A 27,671-nucleotide genomic window follows, 5' to 3' on the forward strand; every position below is an offset into this window, starting at 1 on the left:
AAAAAAAAATAACAATCTTATTTTTAGCTGTGACATTAGCTGTAGGCATCTCTAATCAGAAAGAATTTTTAATCCAATAACTGGAAAGATACTTAATGACCAATAAACAGTTTCTTTGTTTCTAGATCAGGACACTCTGAAATGTTATATATACACACTCAAAGCATCTGCAGGCTCTGCTTCAAGCCTACAGTATTTTTCAACCTGTGGTTCAAGCATCCACGAGTAACTGAGAACTGCAATCTTGCTATCAGTGAGCTTAAATTTTCCTGCATCCCTCCTAGAAAACGTTTAGGGGTCTGCAAACGTAAAAGGTTTAATATCCACAGTTCTATGCTTATTAGCACCTTAAAATTCTACCTTTCTTTCCCATTACAAAAATAAGTGCTGGAAAAACACCAACATTTCAATGCAGTAACAGGAACACACCAATTTCTCTTACCTCCTCTAAGTAAATATTATCGAGGTCGTACGGGGTTCTGACAGATTCCACCATCCAGCTCTCCGGAGTATTTAGGTTCAAAGTGAACAGTGGAGACTGGGGCATATCCAAAAATTTGGCAATTGGTCCTGGAGCAAAGTTATTGTCTGCTGTGAAAGAAATCTCCGGCTCCAAAACATAGCGATAAAAACTGAAATTTCAGAAAGAAAATGTTAGAACATATTTCTGCCAAACTTTGCAAATATTTGCACTCTCGCTGAACTTGCTGACAGCATCAGTTTTCCGAGACCTCCAACGCCTCCAAGGCTTTGTCCAAAGCAACGCAGGTTGTGTTGGCCTTGTAACAGGTCAGAATTTTCATCTTGAAGGATCAAACACAATGCGCAAGAATCACCCATTGAGATAAATAAGTTATTTAAATTTTATATAGAGAGATATAGATATAAAAAAAAATATTAAAAGCACCCAACTTGTAAAACAGCAGAATTGCCTCACGCTATCCACAAATTCCCCGTGGGAAATCACGCTATTATTTAAAGGAGCTCAAAGCAGTTATTGAGACTGCCTATAGGACATTTCACCATGTTTCTGTGCTTGCACATTCCCACAGGTTTGTCTTTCTCTCTCTCTTTTTATCCCTGGCATGGGATGGCTTACCTTTTGAGTGGCATGTCAGAAAGCTTGGACTGGCAGTTCATAAACACTCTTAGGTTCATGTTTATCAATTGGTTCAAAACCTAAAGTAATGAGAAAAAGACATCACAAAAAGCTAACTAGGAAAGCTGACCACTGTTTTTATAGACAAGTCCTCAAGGAGGCACATTACCTGCTCATTCTCAATCCTCCCTTCTCGTTATTTGCTTTACTACACCCACCTTCTAATCACTGGCTTTATAAAGAACAGTTACCTGCTCCCTCACACTGCAGGCTTTCTTTTTGGGATGCAGAGACTTTTTTTCCTCAAGAACAGAGCCACTGCAATCTAAATTGTTAAAATGGTGAAACTAAAAGCTATCTAGACAATATCTAAGCATTATTTTTATTTTGTTACTGTGTAGTGTAGCGTAATTAGTTTTTCCACTAATAAATGTACTGTGCAACTCAGACACACTACGAGAAAGCCATTGGTCACTGCCCAGTCAAGGAGGAAGACAAATATTCCAAAACTATAGAAGTGAGACAACTTTTTGAAATTGCCATAGAACGCACTACAACATCACATACATACCAAAAGTAACGGAGCAAGTCTTTGAGCGTCTCTGGTCACAGGATCAACAATAGCCACAACATCAAAGTACGTCTCCCCCTCTTTTGGTCTCAGTTTAACTGCACTAAACAGAAGAAAAAACAATTTTAAAGTATCAAATGTATGGGTAAACATAGGAAAAACACTATCCATCTCCTTTTGAAGTCAAATTACTTTCTAAATGCTATGTGCCTTCTGAAACTAGATAGGGAAAAAAAATACGCATATACGTAAATGTGTACAGAGATAGGTAGATAAAATTAATTTCTGGAATCTCACTGTGCCCTGAAAACTGCTGGGGACTTATTTATTGCTACTTGGATTATTTTTTCAATATTTTTAAAAGTTAAATGCAACGTAAAACAATGGGAATGTTAAAAGATAAGGAAAAGCATATTGCTCAGCAAATGTCAGCGATCCTATACCTGTATCGCTCTTCAAAAAAGTGATATTCAATCCTTGACTCTCCCTTTGGTTGAGCAGAAAGAAGAGCATCCACTTTCATTACTAAGTCACTTGCACTGTAAAGAAGAAAGAAAAATAAATATGCTTACAGATACAGAAAACGTGTGTAGTTATCTCATTTCTGCCAGTTAGTGGCAAGAGAAGACAGACTGAATTCAGATACACAAACTAACATTTTACTACCTCTCTACACAAGCTCTGAATTATTAAACATATATAAGGGTTAATCCACCATTAATTTCAACAGGTTGCAGCCTTGTTACTGAGGGTACCACAGGGTTTAGCTCTGTAACATACAGAGCAGCTGGTATTTTAGGGGTCAACCATGCTACAGGCACTACCTTCCTCAACTTCACCAACCTCTCTCAGACTTGTAAGCCATTCCAATCAAACCCTCGTTTCACAGCAGTATTCCCAATTTACATTGCAACTCTAAGAACTAGGAAGCAATCCTGTATATGGAGAAACTCTGGAGGGGAGGGGGGTCCTATCATTAAAAGGGAATGGCTTCTGACAGCTTCCTTTTTACTATTCCCATAAATTTTCGGTCTAGTATGTTAAGAATACATTTAAACTTGAAAACATAAAACCTCTTGAAAGTTCAGTGAACACTGAGTTGTACATCATAGCTTTGCCAAGAAGCAAAGGTCTGTCAGCTTTTCCTGAATTAAGTCTCACAGATTTATAGTGACAGCTGTTTAAATTGTTCATACCAGAACCACAAGCCTGCTGAAATCTGCCAAGTTCTACGCTGTTTCCGATGCAGTAGATAATTTCAAAAGCTTCTGAAAAACATTGTCAGCATTCAAACCAAGAAACCACTGCTCTGTCCCAAACTAGCCTGTGTTCAAACTACAGCCTCCTCCTCCACCCTATCACCCTTCTTTCTCTTTCGATTCCCAACACAGCAGTGGGTGCCAAAGTGTTTGGAACGCTGTTAAAACCTGTTCGCCTAGGAGTCGGAATCACACAAGATTTCCGCAAAAAGACCTCAAGCTTAGCTTACTTGACCAGCCTTCAACTGCCAAGCAGCATCATGGAAAAACGCAAGGCTGAATACGAGAGAAACGATCTCCTTAGCTATAAACTCCAACACACAAACACACACCTATGGACTTCAGTTCTTTCAAACCTGAAGATGACTTTCTTTTTATTAGCTCACCTCTATGCTTTTTGCAGTAATTGTCAAGAACTATGATTTTCATTTTCTTACGTCTACCTCTTTTCCTATTGTTTCTCTTTAAGTAGTTAAAAGCAATTTACAAGATTCCATAGTACTGACAGTGAAATACATTATTAAAATAATTTTATATTGATAACCCAGGCAGCACTTAACTGAACTGCAAACAGATTCAGAAAGCATATTCCAGTGTCTCATTTTCTTCCCTTCTTTCTGCTTTTAAATCAATACCAGAGTAGTCCCACATGTGAGTTATGAAACCCTAACATATTGGAGGTAAGTGGCTTAGAACAGCATGTCAGTTAAGATTTAGCTGGGAGAAAAACCCACAAGAAGTCTGAATGCCTTAATATTAATGAAAATTTAGGCTTCTCTTCCATTTACAGGAGCAGAAAGGGAATCCAGCGCAGAAAGCATGTTCAAGAATAAATGTAATAATGTGCAGCAATTTATACCACTTTGTAACGCATCCCACAGCAGCAAACAACTCTTCTCTGCATACAGACACCTTTGATGTTGGTAAAACTGTCACCACCCACAGTCAAGTAAGCCTTGCATGAAACTTCATCCAGCTGAACACAGCAAAGAATTAAGCCAGCCCCTGTAGAATCCATCACCACCCTCATTCTTTATTTTTTAAATCCACCTGTATCCCCACCCAGACAATCCAAGATGCCACTTCCTGAACCCCTCAGATAACCAAGCCAGCTGTTCTGCCCATGCTGCTGTGCTCCAGGCAATATCTCTGCAAGTACCAATACATTTACCATTTCATGTTCACGTGAACAGCTCTATAGTAAATTCCTATAGACTTGGGCACTCTCACAGTTTCTGGCTGCTTGTCAGTGAGGTTTCAGCCAACACAATTCCTCCAACTTCCGTTGGAGGTAACGGACCAACCATGGCAGGCTGCGACTAGACACGGATAACAAATCGAGAAGGATGAACTCTGAGCACAGTACCATAGTAGGGGTTGCCAGTACTCTCAGAACTGCCTCCTGAGTCTGGGGGATACCGTTACAGCTCCATTCCTCCAGGAGATTTTGTACTACAAAAAAAAGTCACTAAAGAACTTTAAACCCAATAAAGGTAATTTGCATCTTTTTTCTTTCCCACTTGCCCCTCTGAACATCTGAGCTTTGACCACACAAACTCATACACATTTGTTCATAGCACCTATTCTGGCTATTTGGATCTTCACTAGGATTATTAATCATACTAATACTTGATAAAGCTTTCTCCCAGCTGCTCACACTATCAGAGTACCACCACTTTTTTGTAAGCCTCTTCACGTTTACTTACAGATCTTCTTCGAACCCCAGCTGATGAATCTGAGATTTGATTTTCTGTCCGGATGTCTTTAGTATGATATTCTCAAGGAGATGAAAATCATCCTGATTGAACATCTCACCATCCTCTAATGGGCCAATAATCTACAAAAAAGCAGGATCAGCATCATTAGGTAAAGGCTACACTGAAACAAAATCAAAGATGTATTAAATAAATACTCCAGCCCAGTGTCAGTGCGTATCAACTGTTTAGGCTGGTATTAATGTCAGTGGCAGCAGAGCTTAACAAATAAGTCTAGCTACTTAGAGCCAAGAGCCCCACACTAAGGAATAAAATGCCTGCTTAAAGTTTTCACTGAATGCTGAGTTTGCAAAAGCCGAGCATATTAAATTATACACGCAACACTACATCTTGAAGGGGCAATAGAATACCAGGCCAATTCCAGTAGTCCAGCAAGACTCTAGCAAGTCTCACTCCTCCAGCTTTCAGAAGCCTAGAAGCTACACAGACAATTCTTGCTGTCTTGCTAATGAGAGAAAAGAATACCACAATTCATCACTTACAAATTTAACCCATTAAAGTATACAGTAACCACTGGAACTTGTGGGATTTTTTCCTAACTAGGAAGCAGATGACAAAAGAAAAAACTGAATGCTGTACACAGCTGGGTTTCATGACTTGCAGTGAAATATTATTGTAACATCATTTGCCTACTCTAAGTGGCTATCGGAAAAAGAGCTGGTGGAAGAGACCAAGGCACCTTGGTCACGGCCAGATACAGCAGCATTTTGCCCAATGAACTGAAGCAGCACAATCTTTGACATTTATCATCCCTTTCCACCCCTGGACTCAATTCACTGCAAACATGAAAGCAACTCAGGTATTGAGAGATTAGAATTTGTAGAAAACACCGGCACACAGTACAAAGAAAAGGTCATCTGGGTCTGAATAAATCCAACTGGAAGCGGTCCTAAAGACAGAAGGCTGAGACTCTAGTGTCTGATCCCCGGACTCTGCTGCTCAAGGTCTGCTTCTTTCCCACATGCGCCATATTTGTTACTGTCTGCTGCTTGATCTCACCCTTCCATTGCTGATCACAGCCCTCTGCCCCTTCTTCAGCTTTAGAATGTCTCTGCAATATACAGCATGGGACAGAATAAAATCCACCTTGGGAGACTCAAAGGCTTCTTTGAAAATATTGATATCCATACCCTGAAAGAAAAGAACACTTGCCATTGAAATGGGAAGAAAAGTACCCCTCTGCACACTTTTTTTAAATGCACCTTTTTTGTTTCCATTCAAGAGCACCTTTATTATCTTGCTAAAGTTTATCCCCAGGCCCCTTTTCTTTATGGTCTTAAACCCAGTTCTTGCCTGTCACCTTCAAACATTACCCCAACTTCTGATGTGAAGGGCCACAGCCATAGTAATTGTTGCTAATTCGACCAGTTGTTCCATTCTTCTCTTCGTGATTCTTACCTAACTTTTTTAAACCTACTTTGAGAAACATAGTTGTAATTTTTTCCTCAGCTTTTTAAAAAGATTATAGTTTTCTCTTAACCCCCCAAGAAACAACCGACTCACTTAAATAGATGCCTGAATCTGCATTCCTTTTGACTTTTCAAAGTTACATAGCTTTGATGTGTATCAGGATTTACTTTATTTTTAGATGGACTGTTACATTTAGGTAAGTTTACCTTTCAGAGCAAAAAAAATAACCAAACACCAAGAGCAAAACCAACAGTGTGACTCTCCACTGTTACTGCATCTTTTGCATATGAACATACTACACTAAAAAATTAATTACAAGAACAAGCGAAGTACCCTACCTTTGTAAATGCCAACAAACATGCTTACCCCAACAGCAAATTCTAAGATGTCGGCTCCCGCCTCCAGTGCCTTTGCAATTTCTTCTTTTGCCATTTTGGTGATGAAGTTCTTGGCATTATTTGACGTTTGTGTCTGTAGAGCTGCCCATATAGCTTTAGCGACACGTGTATTCTGGCTATTTGGATCTTCACTAGGATTATTAATCATACTAATTCGAACATTATTGCTGGACTTCTGTGTTTAACAAAACACACATTAGGAATATTTTAGATTTCAGGTGTGTTTTAAATAAGAATAAGCCTATTATAATAAACACTACAGCAAAATCTTTGTATTCCTTAACCAGAAAACCAGATTCCAAATTAGGTAAATAACAGCACAAGGTTATAAGGATGAACAAACTAATTTAACATCAAGTATTTAGTTTATGTACAGGCACCACCATGACAGGAATCTTCTAGATAATACTGTGCTACATAAGAGATGTAGGACCATGGCCACCACTCAGAGGTCTGGCAAAACAGTGATTTAGGAGTAAGCTATCTATTTTTATGCCTCAGTTATCTTCCCAGAACAGATGAGACAGAGCAGAGAGCAATGCTCGTGTTCATCTCCAAAACACAGACATCTTCAATTTAGAGCCACGGGCTTAAAAGAACATTTTTTCTTTATTGTAGTAGCATAATGCTAAGAAGGGATTCTGTCCTAAGTACAAGAAGGTCAGCAATATTACAGCCCTTACAAATAAGTTCAGGCCGGAAATTAGAAACCCCACAGGGAGAACCAATCTCCCCAGGTCATACAAAAGGCAGAAGCACCACCTGTGTTTTTCAAGCCTCCACCTACTGCTTTATTAGCACTGCTGACCCATTCAAATAAAAACATTACCTACCTGATGTTTAATTGCATCATACAACAACTGCCTCCCTGAAGGCTTATCAAAATCACCAACAATCCAAAAAGTAACTGGTCTAACAAAGGAATCATCTGCAATTAAAAAAAAAAAAGGTGGGAGAGATTTGAGAGTGAAGGCAGGGAAAGCTTCAGATTTTCCTCATTTGGAGAAAAAAAAACATGAGGCACATGCAAAGACTTCAAAAAAAGTAATATTACATAGGAAAGCTATGGATGAAGCTAGGCTATGAAGTACGGCAAGACAAGAATAAGTATTGGTATCATTAGATTCCATTTACTTCATTCAGAAAACCCACATGGAATAGCATGCATCACTGTTTCTAAGCTGGTTTGGGGTTTTTTTGCTACCTTTTTAACATAGAAATTTTAAAGGAACCTATAAATCACTTACAGATTCCAGCTAGGTTACACACATACCACTTCTTCATACTGAAGCTGTTAGTTCACAAAATCACTTTTGTATAGAGAGAAAAAAAGTGCTGCAGCAAACATGCATTTGAACAGCTTGCTTAATTTTCTGATGATTCTAAAGCCCATGTTATAAAGGAACCAGAAAACTCCCAGAACAACAACAACATATGAAATGCTAAAGCATGAGTTACCATAGATCTCCTTGGAAGACATTCCTGGTCAAAAAGCAGAAAGGAAAGGGGGAAAGGAGAGAGACATTAAAAATTTGACAGTAACCTCAATGTGCATCAAGAAGCTGCAGCACCGTACAGGGCATAACTGAATCACTAAAGTTCAAGTCCAACAAGCAACAAGACTGTGCTAATTTCATTAGAATGAATAAGCTTTGACTTTCTCTTCCCCTCAAATAGATTGATGCTTTATTTTGATGCCGCAACACTAATACATATTACCAAGCATCAATTTGAAGACCGTTTGCAAAATTGCCATATCATTATGATTTATACGTTAAATGTTTCTGTTATCTTCCCTCTTTAAAAAAATAGCATGACAGTGCTATTTCAGCACTGTTGCTGAGCCAGCAATACATGTAACTTCCCTATTATTTTAGAAAATAAATGTGCTACAGCATTACTGTAACAAGATACCAGTTATTAAATATCTTAAGTGACAGAAGAGGCAGTGACCCAAAACCGTCAAGCCATGGGATTGCAAATGAACGCATACTTTCCAAGGAGCATGCGGAGGTGTAGGTTCAATTAATACTCAACAAAGGGAAAACAAGAACCTTGTTCTAATCTAAGCGACTGAACGTGAACCAAGGGCAAATGCGAGACAGCAGGAGCAATGGGAACATTTAAGGCAGTGCATGCAGGTGGCAGTGGCTGGAGACAGTGCTGGGGAAACTTGTGAGAGTCTAGTAAAGATGACAGACAGGAACAAGAGGAATCGGTTCAAATGACAGCAGCTTCTTTGTGATACCTAACTGAAATGAATACAGAAAAAGGCCTGATCAAGCTCTGTATCATGTCTGTGCACACGTTTCTTACATTGAGAAGCACAGCCGAGTTTTAACACTAACAGGAGACCTTATGTATAACTGTAATAAAACAATACTACCATTGAAAGAGCAGTACATGCACTGGAGCGATAAAAACAACACAGACCAAGGTGTTGTCCTATATAATGGGCAATAACAATTTTCTTCTGAATCCATGTAACTTTTAGTAATTTTGAATTATGAGACAGAGAGCCCTTTTGTATTTTTTTAGTTAGTGTCACTGCAGGATCCGAGCGTACACCAGTGCACTTCTGTGGGCCATTTGCAAGACAGCAAGAGCACGTTGGGTGGGACTTCATTATTCACTGAAGGCTGGGCTTAAAGAGGGGAACACTCTTGTTCCACATACATGTCATGTCTTATTAAAAAAAACAACTTTCTTTTTGAGACTTAGATTGCGTCGTTATCCACAGGCCTGAAGAAGGCTCAAGGCATGTGTTGAGTACTGCGTATACACTTGGAAACGCACATAGATTAGATTTGGGTTCATAATCCACCACAGATGTTACCTTTCTTTGTTAAGTAGGTCATGCTATTTGCGACAGCAGCTGTCTTATCTCTGGAATCCAGCGTGGTAAATCGAGCAAAATCATCCACGTAAAAGCTATCTGGGGAAGAGAAAAAGGATTAGATGCTAAAACTACTATTTCACGTGAAATGAAAGAAAAATCACTACTATTACCCAACATTAAGAATACATCTTATTTTGTTCCTCGTCACACTCCTTTTTATGTCTCATTTCCACTGTTAATATATAAACTGAGGAATATGTTTTTGTTGTCTCCTAAGTTACATTTCTGTTTCAGAAGCTACATTTATAACTACATTGCATATTTGATAGGCAGAAGTCAGTTGAAAGAACTGTTCAAGTCTCACTTAGTTGAAGTTAATATATGTAAATAATACACATTTAAAAATCCACTGTGTTGTTATTTTTCAAGCAACCCAAAAAAGGTTGTTGTACAAGTTGTACAAGTGTTTTTGCAATACTGTCATTATACTGCAGAGTCACTGCATTGGGTGGTTAATACATCTAGCCCTGAAACGTTCTGCTGAATATTAAGGAAGTTGACAGCCAATCTCTACTCAAAAGAAGGTTAGAAATAAGATTGTTCTTGGCTTTTGCTTGCATTGCTAATTTCTCGACTTCACGAGTCATGTTCCCCTGAAGGTTTGTATAAAATCAAAACCAAATCCCGTTTTCAAAATCTGTAGACGTTAATGTTGTTATTGTACATAACATCTCCACCAGCACCAGGGCTAGAACATCACGTGGGGGGCTCTTAAAACTTTGCCACTAGAGCTTTCCATTGCGACAGCAAAAGTCCTTGACTCAGATACTTCAGGTTTAATACAACTAATAGCATCCCTTACTCATTCCTGTCAGATCTAGGTACTCTCTGTCAGACGTTAAGATTCTTGAGTTAATTCTTGGAACAACATTAAACTTCAGGTTTAATACAACTAATAGCATCCCTTACTCATTCCTGTCAGATCTAGGTACTCTCTGTCAGACGTTAAGATTCTTGAGTTAATTCTTGGAACAACATTAGGCTGGTTCATGATATACTCAACCACGTCTTGGTCATTAGATAATTCACCCTGAACGAAAGAAGAAAGAAGCAATGTTTGTTATTTTACACGTATATTTGCCTTAGATAACTTAAAAAAAAAAAAACCACCAACCAACCAAAACCCAACACACTAACAACAACAAAAAAACAACCCAAAAGGTGATACAAGTTAAGTTGTTTTGTGTATCACAGGGACTTTTGAGCCAGTTTTTCCAAATCATGTTTCTCTCTAGAGTCACAGCTGAACTCAGCACCTACCAGGTACACAGCTCGCTGGAAGATGCTTGTGGTTTCCAGGATTTTGTGCATTGTCACAGTTTCTAGGTCATCAGGATCCAGCTGATCTTTTTGAAAAGGCATTCCGTTGAACAGCACAACAGGGAGAGGACCTACACCCATTTGCTCATAGTAACCTCTCGCTGCCTAAATCCAGGGAAAGAAGTAGCTTTACCATGTCAGCCCATTACCATGAGGGTTCATAACACGAGGGTTTCCATGCAATACCCACACAAGTCTAGTCTAAACACACTAAAATGTCCTTCCAGCTTTTATACGATACAGAGAATAATAATTTTATGCAGTGCATAACACATTTTCTGTATCTTGCATGCACAAGACATCCTTGTCTTTCAGAGTCTCAAAGCAAAAAGAGTTACTTCACAATGCAGAAGTGCAAAATATTCCATTAAGTTCATACTATAGGTAAATTAATTCCAGTGAGCACTTTCTGGTAATAGCAAAAAAAAAAAAAAAATGCACAACGAGATCTGACCTTACATATGGAAGCAAAGGCAACGCAAGTGATAGTTGTAACTTAAGATAGGGTAGAGGGTTTTTTTAATTATTTTTTCAGAACATTTATTGAACTTGTGAAAAAACATTTACTTGTGGGGGAGGGGGTTACTACATCAGCACAAATTTCCCCTTTTCATGTAATCACTGCAAAATGCACTATAATTACTGATACTCTGTTATGGACAGAAGTTAATCAGGTTCTACTGTTAAGAGGTTCTTGTTGAGGGCTTTTCAAGACACAATTATCAGAAAGCTCGGATCACAGGAAAGAGTTGCCCAGCGTTGTTTCAACTTGTGTCCTTTATATGGAGATCAGCTCTTTCTAAAGGCTTCCCTTCCTTATCCGAAGGCTTTGCAACGTTTTAAGACACAGTTGCGCTGAATGGTGTCAGGTACACCAGCTGTAGCAAGGCCTTCAGAATGGCCTCTCAAGTCTTCTGGAGGAGACCACTGTGCACGTGTTAGGACTTTCGGCGCTGGGGGGGATGTGTGAGTGCACACGCTTTTGTTTTGTTTGGGTTTGATTTGGCGCCTGGTATGTAAACTGCAAAGGCCTCTCCTGTCGTACAAAAATGTCTGTCTGTCTGTTATCAGTTTTGGTTTCCTAAAAATGCTTTTCCCTTCACTTTCCTACATTAGAAGATGGAAAGCATGTGTGTACAAGCCTATTTACATAACCCTAACTGCATTCCTTACATTTGCAGATGTAGGCAGTATCATCTGTGTCACAGAGCTATTGCAGACAGTATTTTCGTTCTTTCTTTTAGAATATTCAACAAAAATATAAACATCTCCCTATGGAACCTCAAATAAAATCTGCTTCATCTCACATATAGGAGATCCAATAGTGATTTGCTCTCACGATTTTCTCCATAGAGAAAAGCATCAACCCTAAAAATAACTTTAAGAAATCATTAAAGGAAGATTGTTGAATGCCTTGCTGTAAGAAAGACATTTTGAATTCATCATCATTACTTTATCCCACACAATATTCAAATACCAGTAAAGAAAATCCACACCAGTCCCTCACAGACATTAAACCACTTGGTTTTCTTATGAACCAGTCCATCAACTTGATTTTTTTCACGCAATTTTAAACCCTACTAAAGTCTGCATACCAGAATTAAAGCATGACTTATGAGTCACAATAGAGTTACCTTGTCTCTGGTACTATACATATAGATTTTTTAAAAATATATATTATAATATATTATGTGTATTACACGAAGCTTTGTGCTGAACAAATACTTACTAAAGTATTACTAAAAGTCACCCAGTAGCTACCTGGTTAGTAAGAGAATTGGATCAAGTAATTGCACTTAACTATATTTTCAAAACGGTGATGAAACAAAAAAGTGAAAAAAAAACGCCTCTATTTCATGAATTCTTACCTTTCTGTTTTGATCATAGGCAGAATCAATTCCCAGAATGCTGCTGACTTCCACATAAGGATACTGTTTCTCAAGAACACTAACCACGTGCTCCACTTTCAGCTGATCTCCTGTTTTTACTTTGTTATATATCTGAAAGGGGGATACAAATACAAGTTTACAGCTGCAACTGTAAAGCTTCTGTCCTTACCAGGTAAGTTTAACAGTCACCTGTATTCCAGTAATTATAAGAAGGCATTAACAGACAGATTGCAAAACATATGTTCATATTTATTAGCTGCAATAAAGCTCCTACACACCTGTCGCTCTTATAATTATCTTGCTTTACCTCGTAGTCATCCCAGTGACACTGGAAGGAGGTAAATATCATGTAGTTCTTCGCATCTTAGAAAATCAGAAAAGCTATCTGAGGGGGAAAAGTAGCACTGAGAGGAAAAAAGGCTGAAGTAAAGCATACCCAGTGAGCTACCCTTCCCTTCAGAACTCAAGACGTGCTTATAAAGAGTACAACAGACACCGCACGTAAAGTAGGGAACCGTTTCCCTCTTGAAGGAACAAGATTTTACTTTGACTTACAAATACATACCAAAAAAAAGAGAGAATAGAAGTCATTGTCTTCAAGTCCCCAGCAGTTTAATGTTACGGTATGCCCCAGCTTGTCGTTTTGTACGACAACGTCAAACCACAAGTGAAAATGTATTTACTAGCAACGTCCTGGTTTGAGGTAAAACAGAACCAATTTTCTGTTTTGTAATTTTACTTTTTAGCTGGGCCTCTTCTAACCAACTAAACTCTGAAATTAACAGCACGTTGTTCAGAAACTGTTCACTCTCTGAGTGATAAGACCTCATTATACCAAGGAATGGTACACAGAGAGGCTCCTGCTTATACTTATTGCTATAACCACCAAGGTCATATAACTTCGTTATTTGCCCCATTAGAGGGTCAGAAGCGGAAAAGTACAAAGGGGTCACACCTGCAGGGAGGAGAGGACAGGACAGGTGACTCAAAACTGACCAACAGGGTATTCCATCCCATCTGCATCACGCTCAGTATAAAAGCTAAGGGATCAAAGGGTCAGCTCTCTTTTCTTCAATGGCCGACATCCGAGGACAACCCTGTCTGTTCATCGGCTTTTGATCCCAATCCGAACATTCCTGACTCCAGATCCAGAATCCTGCTCCTGTCCGTCACTGACTCCAGTCTGGGACTTTCCCTGGGCCTGCTGGCATTGCAATCGTCATCCTGGGAAGTGGATATGGTTTTGTATATAGCGTATACTTTTTCTTTCATTATTATTTATTAATATTTTCATTAAAGTAGTTAGTTCTTTTTCTAAACTCATAAATCTCCTTATCTCTTCCTCTCCTCTCTTTGGAGGGGGGGCGGGGGGGAGGGCCATCTATCATTCTGACTGGCCAATCCGCCCAAAACCACCACAGATTTATTGGTGCCCAACGTGGGGCATGACTGTGGCACTACCACAGTTCTGATAGATGGGCTGAATAGTTTGAATTCCAGCTTGCTCAGAGATAGAAACAGACAGCTCATATCATGTCGCTGTTAAACAGATTATTGTATCGTTTCTTTATAGGGATATCTTTAAAGTTAATCGATATGGCAATGCTTAGCTTGCCTTATGTGTTGTACTGCTTGCTTGCTCTTTGTGTCTATATGCAGTGGTTCAAACGTGCTATTTTGCTGCTGTGTTTAATTCTGACCCAGACTGTGACTGAATGGATAGCTTTACCTGCATACCTCGGGCATTACATAATGAGTTCTTTTACTAATTACACTAATTACACTTTGAATTTTACCATGAGAACGTTTACTTTGCCCGTTACTGCTCATGCCAAATTGTCACCGTCAGAGCCAGGAGAGGGATCTCCTTTGGATAGCATGAATGACAGTCGCTTTCTTAAAATCGTATTTTCCTGAATGGGTTGCAGGGTGGGGGGGTTCTTTAAATTTTGGTGCAGGAGTAGGTGTTGTACGGTATGCACTGACACTTCTCGAACTCCACCAGCACTGGTACAAGTTGCTCCAGTGACCAGAAGGAAAAAGAGGAGGTCAGTAAGTTCCTCTGTCCCTTGTGACAAAGACCAAGTAAAGCCAGATAGCAGGGGGGAGGACCCTTCTGATGAAAATCGAGGAAGGAGTTCTTCAAAAGACGATAAGAGAGAGGCTCCTGCGTCAGCCCAGGAGGAGGAATCAGATACAAAACCACAACAAGCACCTATATTATCCTTTGATGTGGCAAAAGTATGCAGCAGGAACTGTTCAAAACAAATTATCATATTGAAGGGATAAAGCAGTTTAGAACTCATTGGCGGAATGAGCAAAGAGGCAGTATCAGAAAAGTGTGCAAAGGTGTTCAGTGTCACATTTAAATCTAGTCTCACTTGGTGAAGCTAGGCCAGAAGCACTTTATAAAAAAACATGTAGTTGTGCAGTACTAGTGTTCAGAGATACTCTGATACTGAGCCAAAGAAATATTTCTTCCATTGTCTACTTATTAGTACGTTAACATAATCTTGCCTACATGGAAAATACTAAAACATTAATTTCCATTTTAAACAAATACTTACAGACATGACAGTCTGGAAAGCATAGTTATTGTCCATTTCTTGTGCCACATAATTGTATGCCCTAAGGAGGGCAACACCAGCATCCTGAAGTCCATCAACATCCTCCAGGTCATTAACCACAAAGACTAGTCCTATCCTGCAATCAAACAAATCCCCGGATCGTTAATCTATTATTCTAATAAATAATCATCTCTTCATACAACTGTCAGCTACGATCATCATCTTAGACAAAGGCTTTTTCTGGAATAGACTGTTAAGATTTGAGCAGCGTGGGCAGGAATCAAACTTAGGACATAAAATTTCTAATGGTGAGTCCATCAGAATCTTGCTTTTCATCTCGCTCAAGTACCCAAAGTACTTGCTTTTAAGTTTCTTTTGGACTGTTTAAGAAACTGATCCCTGTTTTGCTAGTAGCAAAAGTTACATTAAAAAAATTTCAAATAAGAAACAGTATTTAGTAAATGCCCTTCTAAACCACCAATACATGTAACATTTCTACAGTGTCCTAGCAATGAGAATTTTACAATTGCAAAAGCCACAAAAACAAAACTGATGTAAAAAAATCCCATTAAAACTTAGCAATTACCTCAGTGGGATGTGGTTACTGAAGAACATCTCTGCCACATTGAGTAATTCTGCTGTGGTCTCGTGAGTAGGATCTACTATCAGCACCTACATACAAATCGCAAGTGAAAAGTTTCTATTCCCTTAAGAAGTCAAGATCCAGGTTTTTGACTAGAGATAGCTTCATTCACACCTCAGTGCAGAATTATCATCGGTACTATTTTGTACCCTGCCAGGGGGATGAGGCCCACTGAATAACAGTTGCTTCTAAAGTCTTTAAGTCCATCATCTAAAATGCCCAGTCTAAACTACTCCTTTAACCAGAAGAGATCAGACTCCTTACATACTTTATATCTTTACCTCAGTATACCCTGGCATCCAGGACCTGCCTCAGCGGGTACACAAACCCACCCATTAAGACGTGCATGGCAGACAGGCATTTGTCAGAACCGAGGAACACGGCATTGCTCTGCTCAACCCCCTGGAGAGCAGATGCCGCTAAGACATTCTCAAAACAAGCCCAAACCTAGAACTGAATGCTATTCAGAATGAATTTACGGCCCTTTATTCCTGCCAAGCATTGTCTCTTCATTTAACAATTTCAATGTTAAAAGTACTTAACTCCAGAGAAAAAGATAACACATTAATGCTCCCACAGCTGAAGGTGGTTCAGGTCCCTATTTGCCACTAATCAGAGGAGTCCTTTTTCCTACAGGGCCACTCTGCCCCATGACAGGAGTTACAATACAGAATTTACAAACTCCTCATTAGATGTAACTTCAACTAGTTTACCTAGAGACTAAAAGGACACCCAGGATTAAGCTGAGGGCTGTTGATCATCTTTTGAAGTCTTGGTTCAAGAATGCTTTCTAACTGAAACAACTCAAGTTGGTCTTAGCCCTGTTAAGAAGAAACTAATTAACCAACTTCAGCTATTATCACAAAGTTGAAATGCACCGAATTCTCACTCATCAGATGATACTTTTTTCCGCTAATGAAGCAATTTTTGGTATCTAATAGATGCCAGAGAATCACGCTCAGTAATCTCTGAATTTCAGCCATAACTTACTGGTAGAGGTAGAACAAAACCTTTTAGAAAAGCATTGTATCTCAAGATACGTAAGTGACAGGGCATCCAGCATATATGTAGGTAAGTTGAAAAAGCTGATGTCCCTGCTGTTGAAAAAACAAAATGCACGTTTCATACCCAGTCAGATTACTACTTACAAAATTATGGAAGTTTTTTCTAATTTGTCTGATCACGCCTGGAAACGTGGGACGCAGCAGTTCTTGCACATTGGAAGGCCAGGAATTATACCGACTGTCAACTTCAAGATTGTTGATCCACTAAGAAAAAAATAAAGGCATTTAAGTGGTTGACAGTCCTCCTGCTTGAGTCTGAGACTAAAATATTTTAAAATCAGACAGTATATTGAATACTGTATGAATAAAAAGTTAAGCTTTTTAAAAAGAGCTATTTATAACCTTACTTTCCTTTCTTTCTTCTCTGCAGTTTCAGAGCTGATCATGAGATAAGAACAAAAGTTCCCCTGACAGCTTAAGAATGCACTGCCCAATGTCAAATAAGGTATTTCTTATCTAAACCCCTACGCACTGAAATAGCAGGGCTTCTGATGTCCACAGCATAGTCGGAATCTGATGGCTGGATGTTCAACTTCAGAACGTTGTGCAAGGAAAGACCCTCAATTCCTAAGCTGTGCAAGCCTTCCATAACACGGGCTTCATTGCGCAGCACATCAATCAAGCTGGAAGACAAAAATATTGTTGAATTTTAAAGACACAGCAAATAACTTGCTCTTATCCTAAGAGTTAACAGATGAAAGGTATAAACAAGCCTGCCCTGTCCGTGCATTACTTCTTATTTCTAACACCTATTTCTAACTGTCCTGAGAAACTTGTGAAAACTTAAATCTATTCCATTACATTGCATTTCTAGGAAAAACTATATTAAATCAAGATAACTAACGCATGATATACACATGTCCTTTCAATTCCATGTTATTAAAATGAATCTTGACAAAGATATAGGGTGGTTTCAGATGAAAACTTTACCATGGTTTATCTTTTGAGAATCAGACTACTATTTCAGAATAAAACCTGTATGTTGACAGTCTTGGAGACCACAACCTTGCGAGTCACAGCACAGATCAAAAGAATAGTACAAAGGTGACCTCCCATTCCAATCTTCAAGGGTATTCCAGTTTTTACATCGGCTTTTTTGTTAGAAACGCACGTGTTAGAAACGTAAGAGAAGGAACCATGATTTGCGTTTTCCAGCACTTAACAATTAAATGGAGTCTAGATTCAGACTTTGCGAAGAAGGTTCAAAACTGTCTAAATGATTAGCACCCATGCACAAGCAGGATGTGAGTTCCTAAACAGAGTACAATTATTCTGAAAGATAAAACTTTCCTACCTAAATATGTCCTGAGTGTCTAAATCAATAAGCAATCCATTGATGAACAGGGCAGAATCTCCCGGTTGCAATCCTAACGTTCCTTTGAAATACTGAAAGAAAGTAGAAGGCCATTAGAAGAACGCTTGGCACGGAAAAAAAATACTAGAGAGTTTAATATGTCAAATTAGAGACTTTTATCTCCCTTGTTGCATTACAAATTGCATTACATTACTTCTCAACTACAGTCCCTGCTGACTTTGTGCGCACATCCATACCAGACGAAAAACCAACTGAAGCTATTTAGTGCACAGATACACAAATGGGACGTCTGTTTATTTCTGCATGATTCAGTAGTGCATTGGAAAGTCCCTGACTAGACTTTTTAAATATACTCAGATTAAATAACTAGAAATACTTGAGAGAAGTAATTTAATTTTTTTTTTAGCTGACAACCCACAAAGTAGATGAACAAATAGCATCCAGTTACTTGTCTCAGCTCTTTAAGACACAGTTTTGGGCACAACAGACTTAAACTGCTGGATATTGGGTGGCGCTCACTAGTGGAACAAACTACTGTATTGAAGGTACCAGTTACGCATCCTGACCTAGTGGATATGTCATCAATAAAAGCAGATGAGCTGCCATTGTAGTCTGATCTTCCCAACATCAGGCAGCGCACAATCAGAAAAAGTCTTAACAATATTTTGGAATTTCTTCCAAGTACCTGTAAGCAGTACCCCATCTGAACGGATACCTGCCCCTGAATTGAGGCAGCAGCACGGAGAACAATTTTGAATCAGGAGAGGTGAATAAAACACAGTCCTCCTGAAGCAAATTTCCTAACTGTAGCATGAAAAATTCTGTTTAAAAACTGAAAAATTACATTGCCTTCTTCCAAAACCTCCTGTCTTGCAGTACCAGTTAACAAAATTCTATTAAGAGGCATGATGAACACTGAAGGAGAAACATAGTATTTGGGCATTTTAAAACACTAGTACCATGAAGAATGTGAGCAAAGCAAACAGAGGAATAGCAACGTACCATGTGAAGTGCCAAGAACAGGAAAGCAGTATCTAATCAGGAAGAATTTCTATCTTTTATTAAATAAAAAAGCTCCCAGAGAAGAGCTGAGTACATGCAGTGTTAAATTTTATCTTTTTGTGGATAATTACATAGTAAACTATAACTTACTAATAGCAGTAAACTTCACTATCATAATATCCACACAAACTGAGTCATGCAAAGAATAGCTTTAGGGCAGGGTTAGATCTAGCCAGGTCTGGATCTAGTAGCCTAGACATACTTTGAGTAAAAATGGACCCACAAAATCACAGGTTTAGTCTGATCTAACCCATAACAGAAAAGCCACTGGGTAGCTTTAGCTTGCACTTACATTCTATACTTTGTCCCTTCCAGAACCACACCGGACGACAGTGTCAAACCGCACCCCTTCTTTTCTGATTTTATGGCTATTGAACAACAAGGGATTTCTCTTTCAGAACAGGGATCTCAGGGGACTTGTAAGTAGATGTCAGGTAACTTTGCATTTACTGCTAGACTAGCCAAACATTGTTAATAAAATTTAAACAAAGACATACGTGTGCACTTAACATACTTTCTATTTCTCCTATCACTCCCAAGTGAGACTGAAATGTGGGAATTGATCAGGACAGACCATATAACAGAAGCTGTTGTTCAGCTTTGTTTTTATCACCATCTTACACTTCTAGTTTGCACTCTATTCTGACCGCACTATGAGGTGTATTTGAATTGTACAAAAGCCTGAACAAAAATCTCAACAAAATTCCCAAGTGACTATTGTTTTTTTCAGTGCTTTGCTAATGCCAAGTACACAACAGAGCTGCTGAAACATTTTTCTGCAAACACCAGAACCTCCTCAGAGACCTCCATGGGGTCCTCACAGCCTGGGGGGGGACAGGGGTTATGGTTCTGTTTCAAAGCACACGCAGACTTACTTGGATAGCTGTTAAATTTTATTCCTTCACTAGTTCCGCTCTCAAAACACCAACATAAGAACCATTTCTTCCACATAGTATGAATCGTTCTGTGCCATGGCAGAAGGTTTTGAGTTCATTCTGTGACTTCCTTGTAAACACTGATGAATTTAGATATCTAAGTACCATCTCGAATTGGGTAGTGAGAACAAAATTTCTTCTGCATCCTTAAAACTGTGATAAGATGCTTAATATATTTGCTTTTCAAGCAATAGCTTTCTAACAAGCTATGTTCCATCGAGGTCAGACATATTTAAAATAATCTAAAAATATTATTTTGACTCTTAATAACTTCCACTAAATAGCACTCTCACTTTTAACATCTAGTTGCTTTTGAGAAGTTCATAATACAATCGAAACCTAAAGTCAGTCACTTGAAGTCAGCCTCTTTTTAACTATTACCCAGGACGAGCAGCACTATGGCATTCAGACTTTACACACCTGCTTTACCACTCGAATAAGAACTCGGTCAGAGACTGAAAGAAGGCCAACCGGCCCGCACAGTCCTATGAGAAACATATTAACCACCTCTGTACAACTTTAGCTGGCAAGCCATCACTACAAACGTGTAACTCAGAAACCAAGACCGATGCGACAAAGACATCAAAATGTCTACCCCTTCATTTTTGACACAGTCCTGTCCCATAGACCAGATTAAGACAGTCTGCAGATTAGGAACACCTACGCTGTATGTTTTCTGTAAGTAAACATTTTCCACTAGGGTTAACAACACAGTACTTTCATGGTATTTAGAATTAATTTTATAAAGATAAATAAACACAGTCAAACAGATTCTGAGTTCAAATACGGAACAGAAGGTCCCTTTCATATACACTGACAAGTGCTTGCCAAATGACTACCAGAACACTTGACTGCTGGCAACAGCCATTGTAAGGGCAGCTCTGTGAAATCCCTATTATCATCATTCCCAAACACTCAAAGAATTTCTCAGCACTGTTTTCATATTTGAGCAAACAAGTTAAATTATGTTCCATATATAATAATTACATATATATAAAATATATAATCCATGTTTGAAAATCCACCACTTCTTTACTTCCTAAATGCATAAGACAAAGTTGTATGTGAAAACACTGGGTCATTATTTTGAGCAAAACGTAAACTTTTTAATAGAATAATTTTTTTTCAAAGCTTGAATTTATATTTAAAACAGAAGTGCAAAAACACTACATTACTTTATAGAAGCATTACCTTTTGGTTCTCTTCAATTTCTGCTCTGAGTTCCGAAGAAACAACTGTTTTTGTTATGGCTCTACAGAAATAAAAACATCATGTTGTGAATCATCTCTCTCTTATCTAACGGATAGATTAGATAGCTTCTTATCCTACTGTTTTACCTTACATATAAATGTGTTTAGTCTCCTAGTGCTGCAATCGCTTTGTGGTACCATTAAACAATATTTTTCTTATACTACGTAATTCAACAGAACATAAAAATGTTAACCACAAGCCAACCCTCAGTGTCTAATTTCATGTTAACTGTAATAAAAGTGCTCAGCTGCCAGAAAGGTAGAGGTGGAGGCTGGCAGTAGAAAACAGGGGGATTTCACTCCTCATTATGGGTTCTCATTCCTTTCCTTACGCTGGATCTAGTGTTTGCATCATCACAAAATGGGCAAGTACGGCTCACAGATCTGACTAAAAACGCAGTAAGAGTGCAATGCCTCCCTTAAGAAGCTAGAAATAGCACCATCTCAATAGCAGTTAGTGGCAAATAAGACCAGAATTCAGGTGTTTTTTTACTCTCCAGTATATCTCCACCTACTCAAAAAGGAGGAGCTCCTGTAATACCATCTTCACAACCCAGCTTGTGGAATTTATCAAATGAAATATATTTCTAGACTGACAGAATTTCTTGAAATTGATTTCAATATACTCCAAGCAGTCACTGACAAAGTGCAAAAAACAGTGGAATTGCACATCAGTCTCTGACATGAGACTGACTGGGCTGTTTGCCAAAGTGAATCCCAGAAGAAGAGTGGGATCCAGCAAATAGCTAAAGCTTAAAGCCACCGAACAGAAAGCCTATACAATAAATTCTTGAGGACTTGATGCAAAAGGTTCAGAAGCATTTCACAACAAAATAGCACAGGTAATTCTGTCAAATTTTCTACCAGTCCACATCAGCTGCCATCCAAGAGAAACACTGTAAGATCCTCTTTGTAACCATAGGCTGAAGAACTTCTCTGCATAAACATTCCCCGGTGTTTGCCTCCAGCTGAACAGAAACTCGGACATTAACCCAACCAGTTCTGCCTGTCTCATGTTCTGCTCAGAAAAAAGATGATAAGAAAACTTCTTCGAACCCATAATTAAGGTTACCTGGCCTTTGTAGGAAAGTTCTGACTGAGATCTTTCATGACCATCAGAGCGTCCACAGGGGGAGCAGTCAAAATGCGAGCAGCAGTTTGAAAACTTAAATCTAGAAGTGGAAAAATAGAAGTCAGGAAGTCCAAAGTGAAAAAACAGAAGTCAGGAAGTCCAAAATGAAAACAAGCCAATGCATCTTAACTTTAGCTTTCAACTTTTTTGCGTATTTCTTACCTATGACAATTCATTTTCTATCTGTGCCTTTAGGTAATTTTTTTTTAATCTTCTTCCTTGTATTCAACTTGTATTTGTGGACTTGAAGCAAGTAACCCTTTTCAAAACAGACCAATACATTCTATCTACAGGTTACTTCAATGAATCTGGACCATCACCTCTATTTTTGGTGGAGGCAGGAGGATATGCCCTTCAGAAGGGGCCTGGGTGCTTGTTTCACAAGCTAGCAACATAAACAGCCATCTGTTGGACATAGGTAGTTTCTCTGTGGCTACAACGTATGCTCAGCATTTTGAATTACTCTCTTTTTTCAGAGGATGGAAAGCCTTTCCACGGGCCTCTAACAGATGACTTCCAGGGAAACAGGTCAGAGTTGCATACAGACACTTTTGAAATAGTTTTCCTTTGGTCTTGAGAAATATCAGCTTTCCACACCAAGAATATGACAACGGAAAGAAACTTGACATTTACCAGATCATACAAGTAGTCAGTTTAAAAGCAAGTGGCTTACTATACTTCACAATATAGAAAGCAAACTTCACTTCAGAAGTCCCATGAAACCATCTTTCTAAAAGGTATTTCAACAGGACGCTGCGAAGGAGCTTTAAAAAATCCAGTAGTTTCCAGTGCAGGAATTTACAGTCAAACTCTCAACTCTACAGAGCCACTCGCGACCTCATTTGTGTAGAGCACCAGAAGATACATTTACATTAAGTTTTTGTAGTACAATACTGAAAGTCTTCATGCAGATTACCTTGTAACTGCCATACTTTCAAAGGTGCCATTTCATTGGTGCTTTCCACGAGGTGTTTTCGAAGCTCTTTCAGCTCTTCTGTCAGGTCAGGATACAATTGCCTAAAAGGGTATGAGGGTGAAAGAACTTCTGTGGTTTCCTGTGAGCAAGTCTGCTGCTAATGCAAAGAAACTAACATATGAAAAAGCATGCTGCTAACACATATGTGTAACTCAGACATGTGAAAAATAACAACAAAGCAAAATATGAGCATCTTGGCATCAAGTTTTTTTGATATGACGAAGACCAACAACTTAAAACTGAGTTTTACCTTAGTTTTCCAAACAGAAATCCCTGCACTTCATCAATAGGGTCATTTTCATCTATTACTGTAGCATTCACATCCATGCCTGTAAACACACAGAGAAAAACACTTTTATCAAGCTGTTCAGAAACAGCTCTCAACACTCATTTTGATTTGTTTAACAGAACTACACTGCAGTAACCAAAAAGAAGAAAGTGCAAGTTTCAGGCTTACTTTTCAACCCATATCCAAGAGACATTACTGTTACAAATGAACACGGTAACAGCTGAAATAAAGTCAAGTTGGATTACTGAGAAGGAAAAGTGTAAAATGAGTGGAAGTCTCAGAGACCTAGGCATTGCAGAGGAATTCACTAGGGCCTAGGAGCCTTCAGGACACGCCAGCTTTGTAGAATAAGTGCTAAACTTCAATTGTGAACACAACCCCAATTTTAGCCCCAAAATACATGATAAAAAATAGTATCTGAGTAAAGTCCAATTCTGGGCTTAAACATCAAGAAGAAATCAGCGCAAAAGACTCACGCGATCTCCTATCCAGCCAGCTCCAATCTAGATGGTTTATGCTCAAGTCTAACTAAAAGTCCTGACCTTTTAGATGAGCGTGTGCTTCGGGACAAGGCAAAGCAGCACAGGCACCAATAAATGACTGCACAGCCAGAACATCCACAGAATCCAAAGGAGCTGGAGGAGTATGACAGACCTCTCATGCACAGCTTACTATCTATGACTTATTTGCAGCTCATAGCAGTGCCAGTACAGTCTGTCCATTTTTTTAAACATTTTACGTCAATATTGGTATAAAACTTCACAAGTTTACAAATAACAAATCTTCCCCAGAATTACTTTTTTTGTCACCTGAAGAGACAAAGGCCTCCAACATCCTATTCTACAAACAATACCAGGGCTTTTGCGTGACATTTTGATGACTGATTAATGGAAAATTTCACACAGTAATAAAAAAGTTGGATCACCTCCTCTAGTATGTTAGTCTCTCTTAAAATTAAATAGTTTTACAAATAAAGACCAAAGGTTTTATGTGTCTATATTCTAGATGGTGGCAAAATATTCTGAATCAGACTTTAGATCTGTATCTAAAAACTGCTAAAACTGCAAAATCATGAAGAACCCAATTCAAAATCTGAGTTCTGTTCTCCACAGCATCTCAAACTAACCAACTAGCTAAAAGAATATTTTTATTTTTTTTTTTACTTAAGTCCAAGATAAAAGCAGGAAATTCTGATATGCACACACGTAAATAAAAAGTATACACACACACACAATTACCCTAACAAAAATAGTTTTGGCAGGTGCATGAGAGTTTGCAAAACACAGATCAGTGCTCTAAAGAAAGCAGGAAAAGCAAAAAAGAAAAATCATGCAGAATTCTAAGTTCTTGTTCCCAAAGAACAAGAACAGGAAACACATTCTGCTCTGTGGATGGATAAGCTACAGCAAATTAAGGTAGAGGTGCTTTACATCTGCAGAGAATCCGCTTATCTGGTAAAAAATTAGTTGCATTAATTGTGCCATTACTAAGATCTAGTCCAGAGTCATGACTCCAATGTGCCCAGCAGTGCACAAGCACAGAAGACAAGTGCCATGGCAAAGACATGTTTCATAAAGAACATAAACCCAAAGAGACAGGAAGAGAAGTGATTTCAGAGCTGAAGAAATAAGATCTGCAATTCAGACAAACAGTCATTCATATCAAAGGAAATACAAAATTATCTTTACAAAATTAAAATAGTTAAAATATTAATTCACCTTTCACCTGCGTATCATCCTTGGCCTTATACTCTGTACTTTTAATAGCCAGCTCCACACCATAGCCAGAGAGGTAGACTTTTTCTTTACTGGGATTCTGTAAGGAAAAGCAACAGTACAATATCGCCAGTCTTTGTTTTGATGTACAAATTAAAAACTGCCATTTCCCAAAGCTAAGAAATCTCAAGCTAGTACACATTTCAGACACAACCGGTAACGCATAAGAGAGAAACAAATACAATGAGTGACTCTGCAGTAATGTGCTGTGATAATTATATTTCCTATTGTATTTCAAAAAGCTCTTTGAAGTTCAGAGGACAAAGATATCTCTATGGACCAAAACAACACTGAAAACCACCAGGCAAAAAGGAACACAAAACAATGTTTCCAGGATTCAGCATGCAAGCCGAGTAGAGCAGGAGAGACTCATGTCATCAAATCAGACAGAGAAGGGAAATGAACTTCAACTGTGAAGTCAACTCAAAATTCTTAGAGCTTTTGTAATTTAGAGTTAAACGCCAATCCAGTGGTTACGGGCAATTTAGGGGAGGGAGATGGAAACCAGGATAAATTGCGCTAGGGCTGGTAAGCGGTTCTGCTACAGAAACCACACCTTTCATCTGAAAATGGTACTATAAAGTTAATCTCTGCTTCTCATAGGAAGTAACTAAGTGGTCTGACTGGGAAAGATCCAACTATCTATTTCCTACAATCTAATATAGGTAGAACAACTTTTTTTTTTTTTTTAAGATCAAACTCTGTAGTTTATCTGGAGTTTAACTCAGCATTTGTAAAATCAAATAATCCTCTTATTTAAACAGTCGTGAGATTTTACATACTCTGTATGCCTCCGCTACATGCAATAAAAAATAAACTTTTGAGTATTACAAATATCAAGCAGCAATGCATTATGCAAGTGTCCATTTAAAGGGAACAAACTTAGGCCATTTTTCTTTTTTAAAAGCCAGGAAAGCCAGGCCAGCTACTCTTTCCATGTCAAATACCTCTGTTAAAATGCGGAAATATACTTACAGCGATATAGTGTCTGAGCACGTAAGTGATTTCTTCTGCCTCAGCCTTTAAAACAAGCCTCCTATGGTATCTGTAGAACTCCTCTGAGCCAATCTCAGCGTAAAGTATGACAACAGGACTTTCGGGGTTTGACACTGGGTACTTGTGGTCCCCTTTGAACAAAAATGGCTTTGGCCTAAGAGTAAACATGGAAGATTATCACACTGTGGTTCATAGCACTTCCTCACTCAGTGCAAGATGCAGAATTTCTCATGTGTAATGGCTGTTCCTGTGTTCTCTGAATACATGTCAAGATATTCCCATATTTTATCAAGGTTGGCAGCGCTCAATGCATGTTGATAAAGCTTTGTTAAAAATAGACATATGAAAATGAAACAAGTAGCCAGATGTTATTTTGAATCTAATATGATCCTTATTTTAAAAATTAACCACTTCCCTTAAATTTTCAATTAACTTTTTTTTTCCTCTAATGGTGATTCATAAGTTCTGGATAAAAAAATAAAAGGCTAACAGAGCAAACGGTCCAGCAACTTGAATTCAAGGGAACCCTGTCCTTGGCTTAGTACACAAACAAGAAAGTGAATGAGAAGACTATTTTCAACTTCTGTTTTTAAATTTTGTCTAAAATACAATGAAAAATTTAAAATATTCCCAGTGAGTTAGATGAATAGCATGTGAGCTATAGATGCCATACGTCTGCACATTGACAAAAACTACCTTTATGCCCACAAAAAACAAAACTACGAAGATTATTGTGAAGACAAACTGAAATTTAAGTTTGGTGGTGTTTTTTTTTCCCCGAAAGAGGTATATTTTATAGTTTCTTTTTGTTACTAAAAGCTACAATCAAGTTCTGTTCTTGTAAAGAAATCTGAATTTTAAATATATTGTGTGGTGATAGTTTTCTTTGTTAATGCTGAGAAAATTATATAGGGAAAAAATTCTGTGCATGCTTCAAGCCACGCATGATATGATCTCTGCTATATTACCTATCATTTTAATGAGAAGCCCAGCTCTTTCTATTTTCCCTACATACTAAAGGCTTAACATATTCCTGAGAATTCCTAC

General features: G+C 38.4%; 1 protein-coding gene across 4 annotated transcripts in view; it reads right to left on the reverse strand.

Annotated features, from left to right (window-relative positions):
• Window positions 1-27,671, reverse strand: part of UGGT1 (UDP-glucose glycoprotein glucosyltransferase 1) — a 49,286-nt gene that overhangs the window by 14,590 nt on the left and 7,025 nt on the right. For 3 of the 4 annotated variants that reach the window (XM_074592381.1, XM_074592384.1, XM_074592385.1), the window contains 24 exons: window positions 26,604-26,778; window positions 25,572-25,668; window positions 23,815-23,893; window positions 23,505-23,605; window positions 22,529-22,628; window positions 21,398-21,458; window positions 18,189-18,280; window positions 17,367-17,517; window positions 16,979-17,098; window positions 15,774-15,859; window positions 15,188-15,323; window positions 12,600-12,731; window positions 10,672-10,836; window positions 10,321-10,441; window positions 9,349-9,447; window positions 7,971-7,994; window positions 7,346-7,440; window positions 6,481-6,687; window positions 5,704-5,835; window positions 4,636-4,766; window positions 2,114-2,209; window positions 1,671-1,773; window positions 1,100-1,179; window positions 443-632 (listed from right to left, as the gene is read on the reverse strand). In XM_074592381.1, coding sequence (XP_074448482.1) covers window positions 443-632; window positions 1,100-1,179; window positions 1,671-1,773; window positions 2,114-2,209; window positions 4,636-4,766; window positions 5,704-5,835; window positions 6,481-6,687; window positions 7,346-7,440; window positions 7,971-7,994; window positions 9,349-9,447; window positions 10,321-10,441; window positions 10,672-10,836; window positions 12,600-12,731; window positions 15,188-15,323; window positions 15,774-15,859; window positions 16,979-17,098; window positions 17,367-17,517; window positions 18,189-18,280; window positions 21,398-21,458; window positions 22,529-22,628; window positions 23,505-23,605; window positions 23,815-23,893; window positions 25,572-25,668; window positions 26,604-26,778 — 2,773 coding nt within the window. The remainder of the gene's footprint in view (window positions 1-442; window positions 633-1,099; window positions 1,180-1,670; window positions 1,774-2,113; window positions 2,210-4,635; window positions 4,767-5,703; window positions 5,836-6,480; window positions 6,688-7,345; window positions 7,441-7,970; window positions 7,995-9,348; window positions 9,448-10,320; window positions 10,442-10,671; window positions 10,837-12,599; window positions 12,732-15,187; window positions 15,324-15,773; window positions 15,860-16,978; window positions 17,099-17,366; window positions 17,518-18,188; window positions 18,281-21,397; window positions 21,459-22,528; window positions 22,629-23,504; window positions 23,606-23,814; window positions 23,894-25,571; window positions 25,669-26,603; window positions 26,779-27,671) is intronic. The other variant, XM_074592382.1, reaches the window with a different exon arrangement.

The sequence above is a fragment of the Larus michahellis genome, chromosome 6 (assembly GCF_964199755.1).
Source record: "Larus michahellis chromosome 6, bLarMic1.1, whole genome shotgun sequence".
NCBI lineage: Eukaryota > Metazoa > Chordata > Aves > Charadriiformes > Laridae > Larus > Larus michahellis.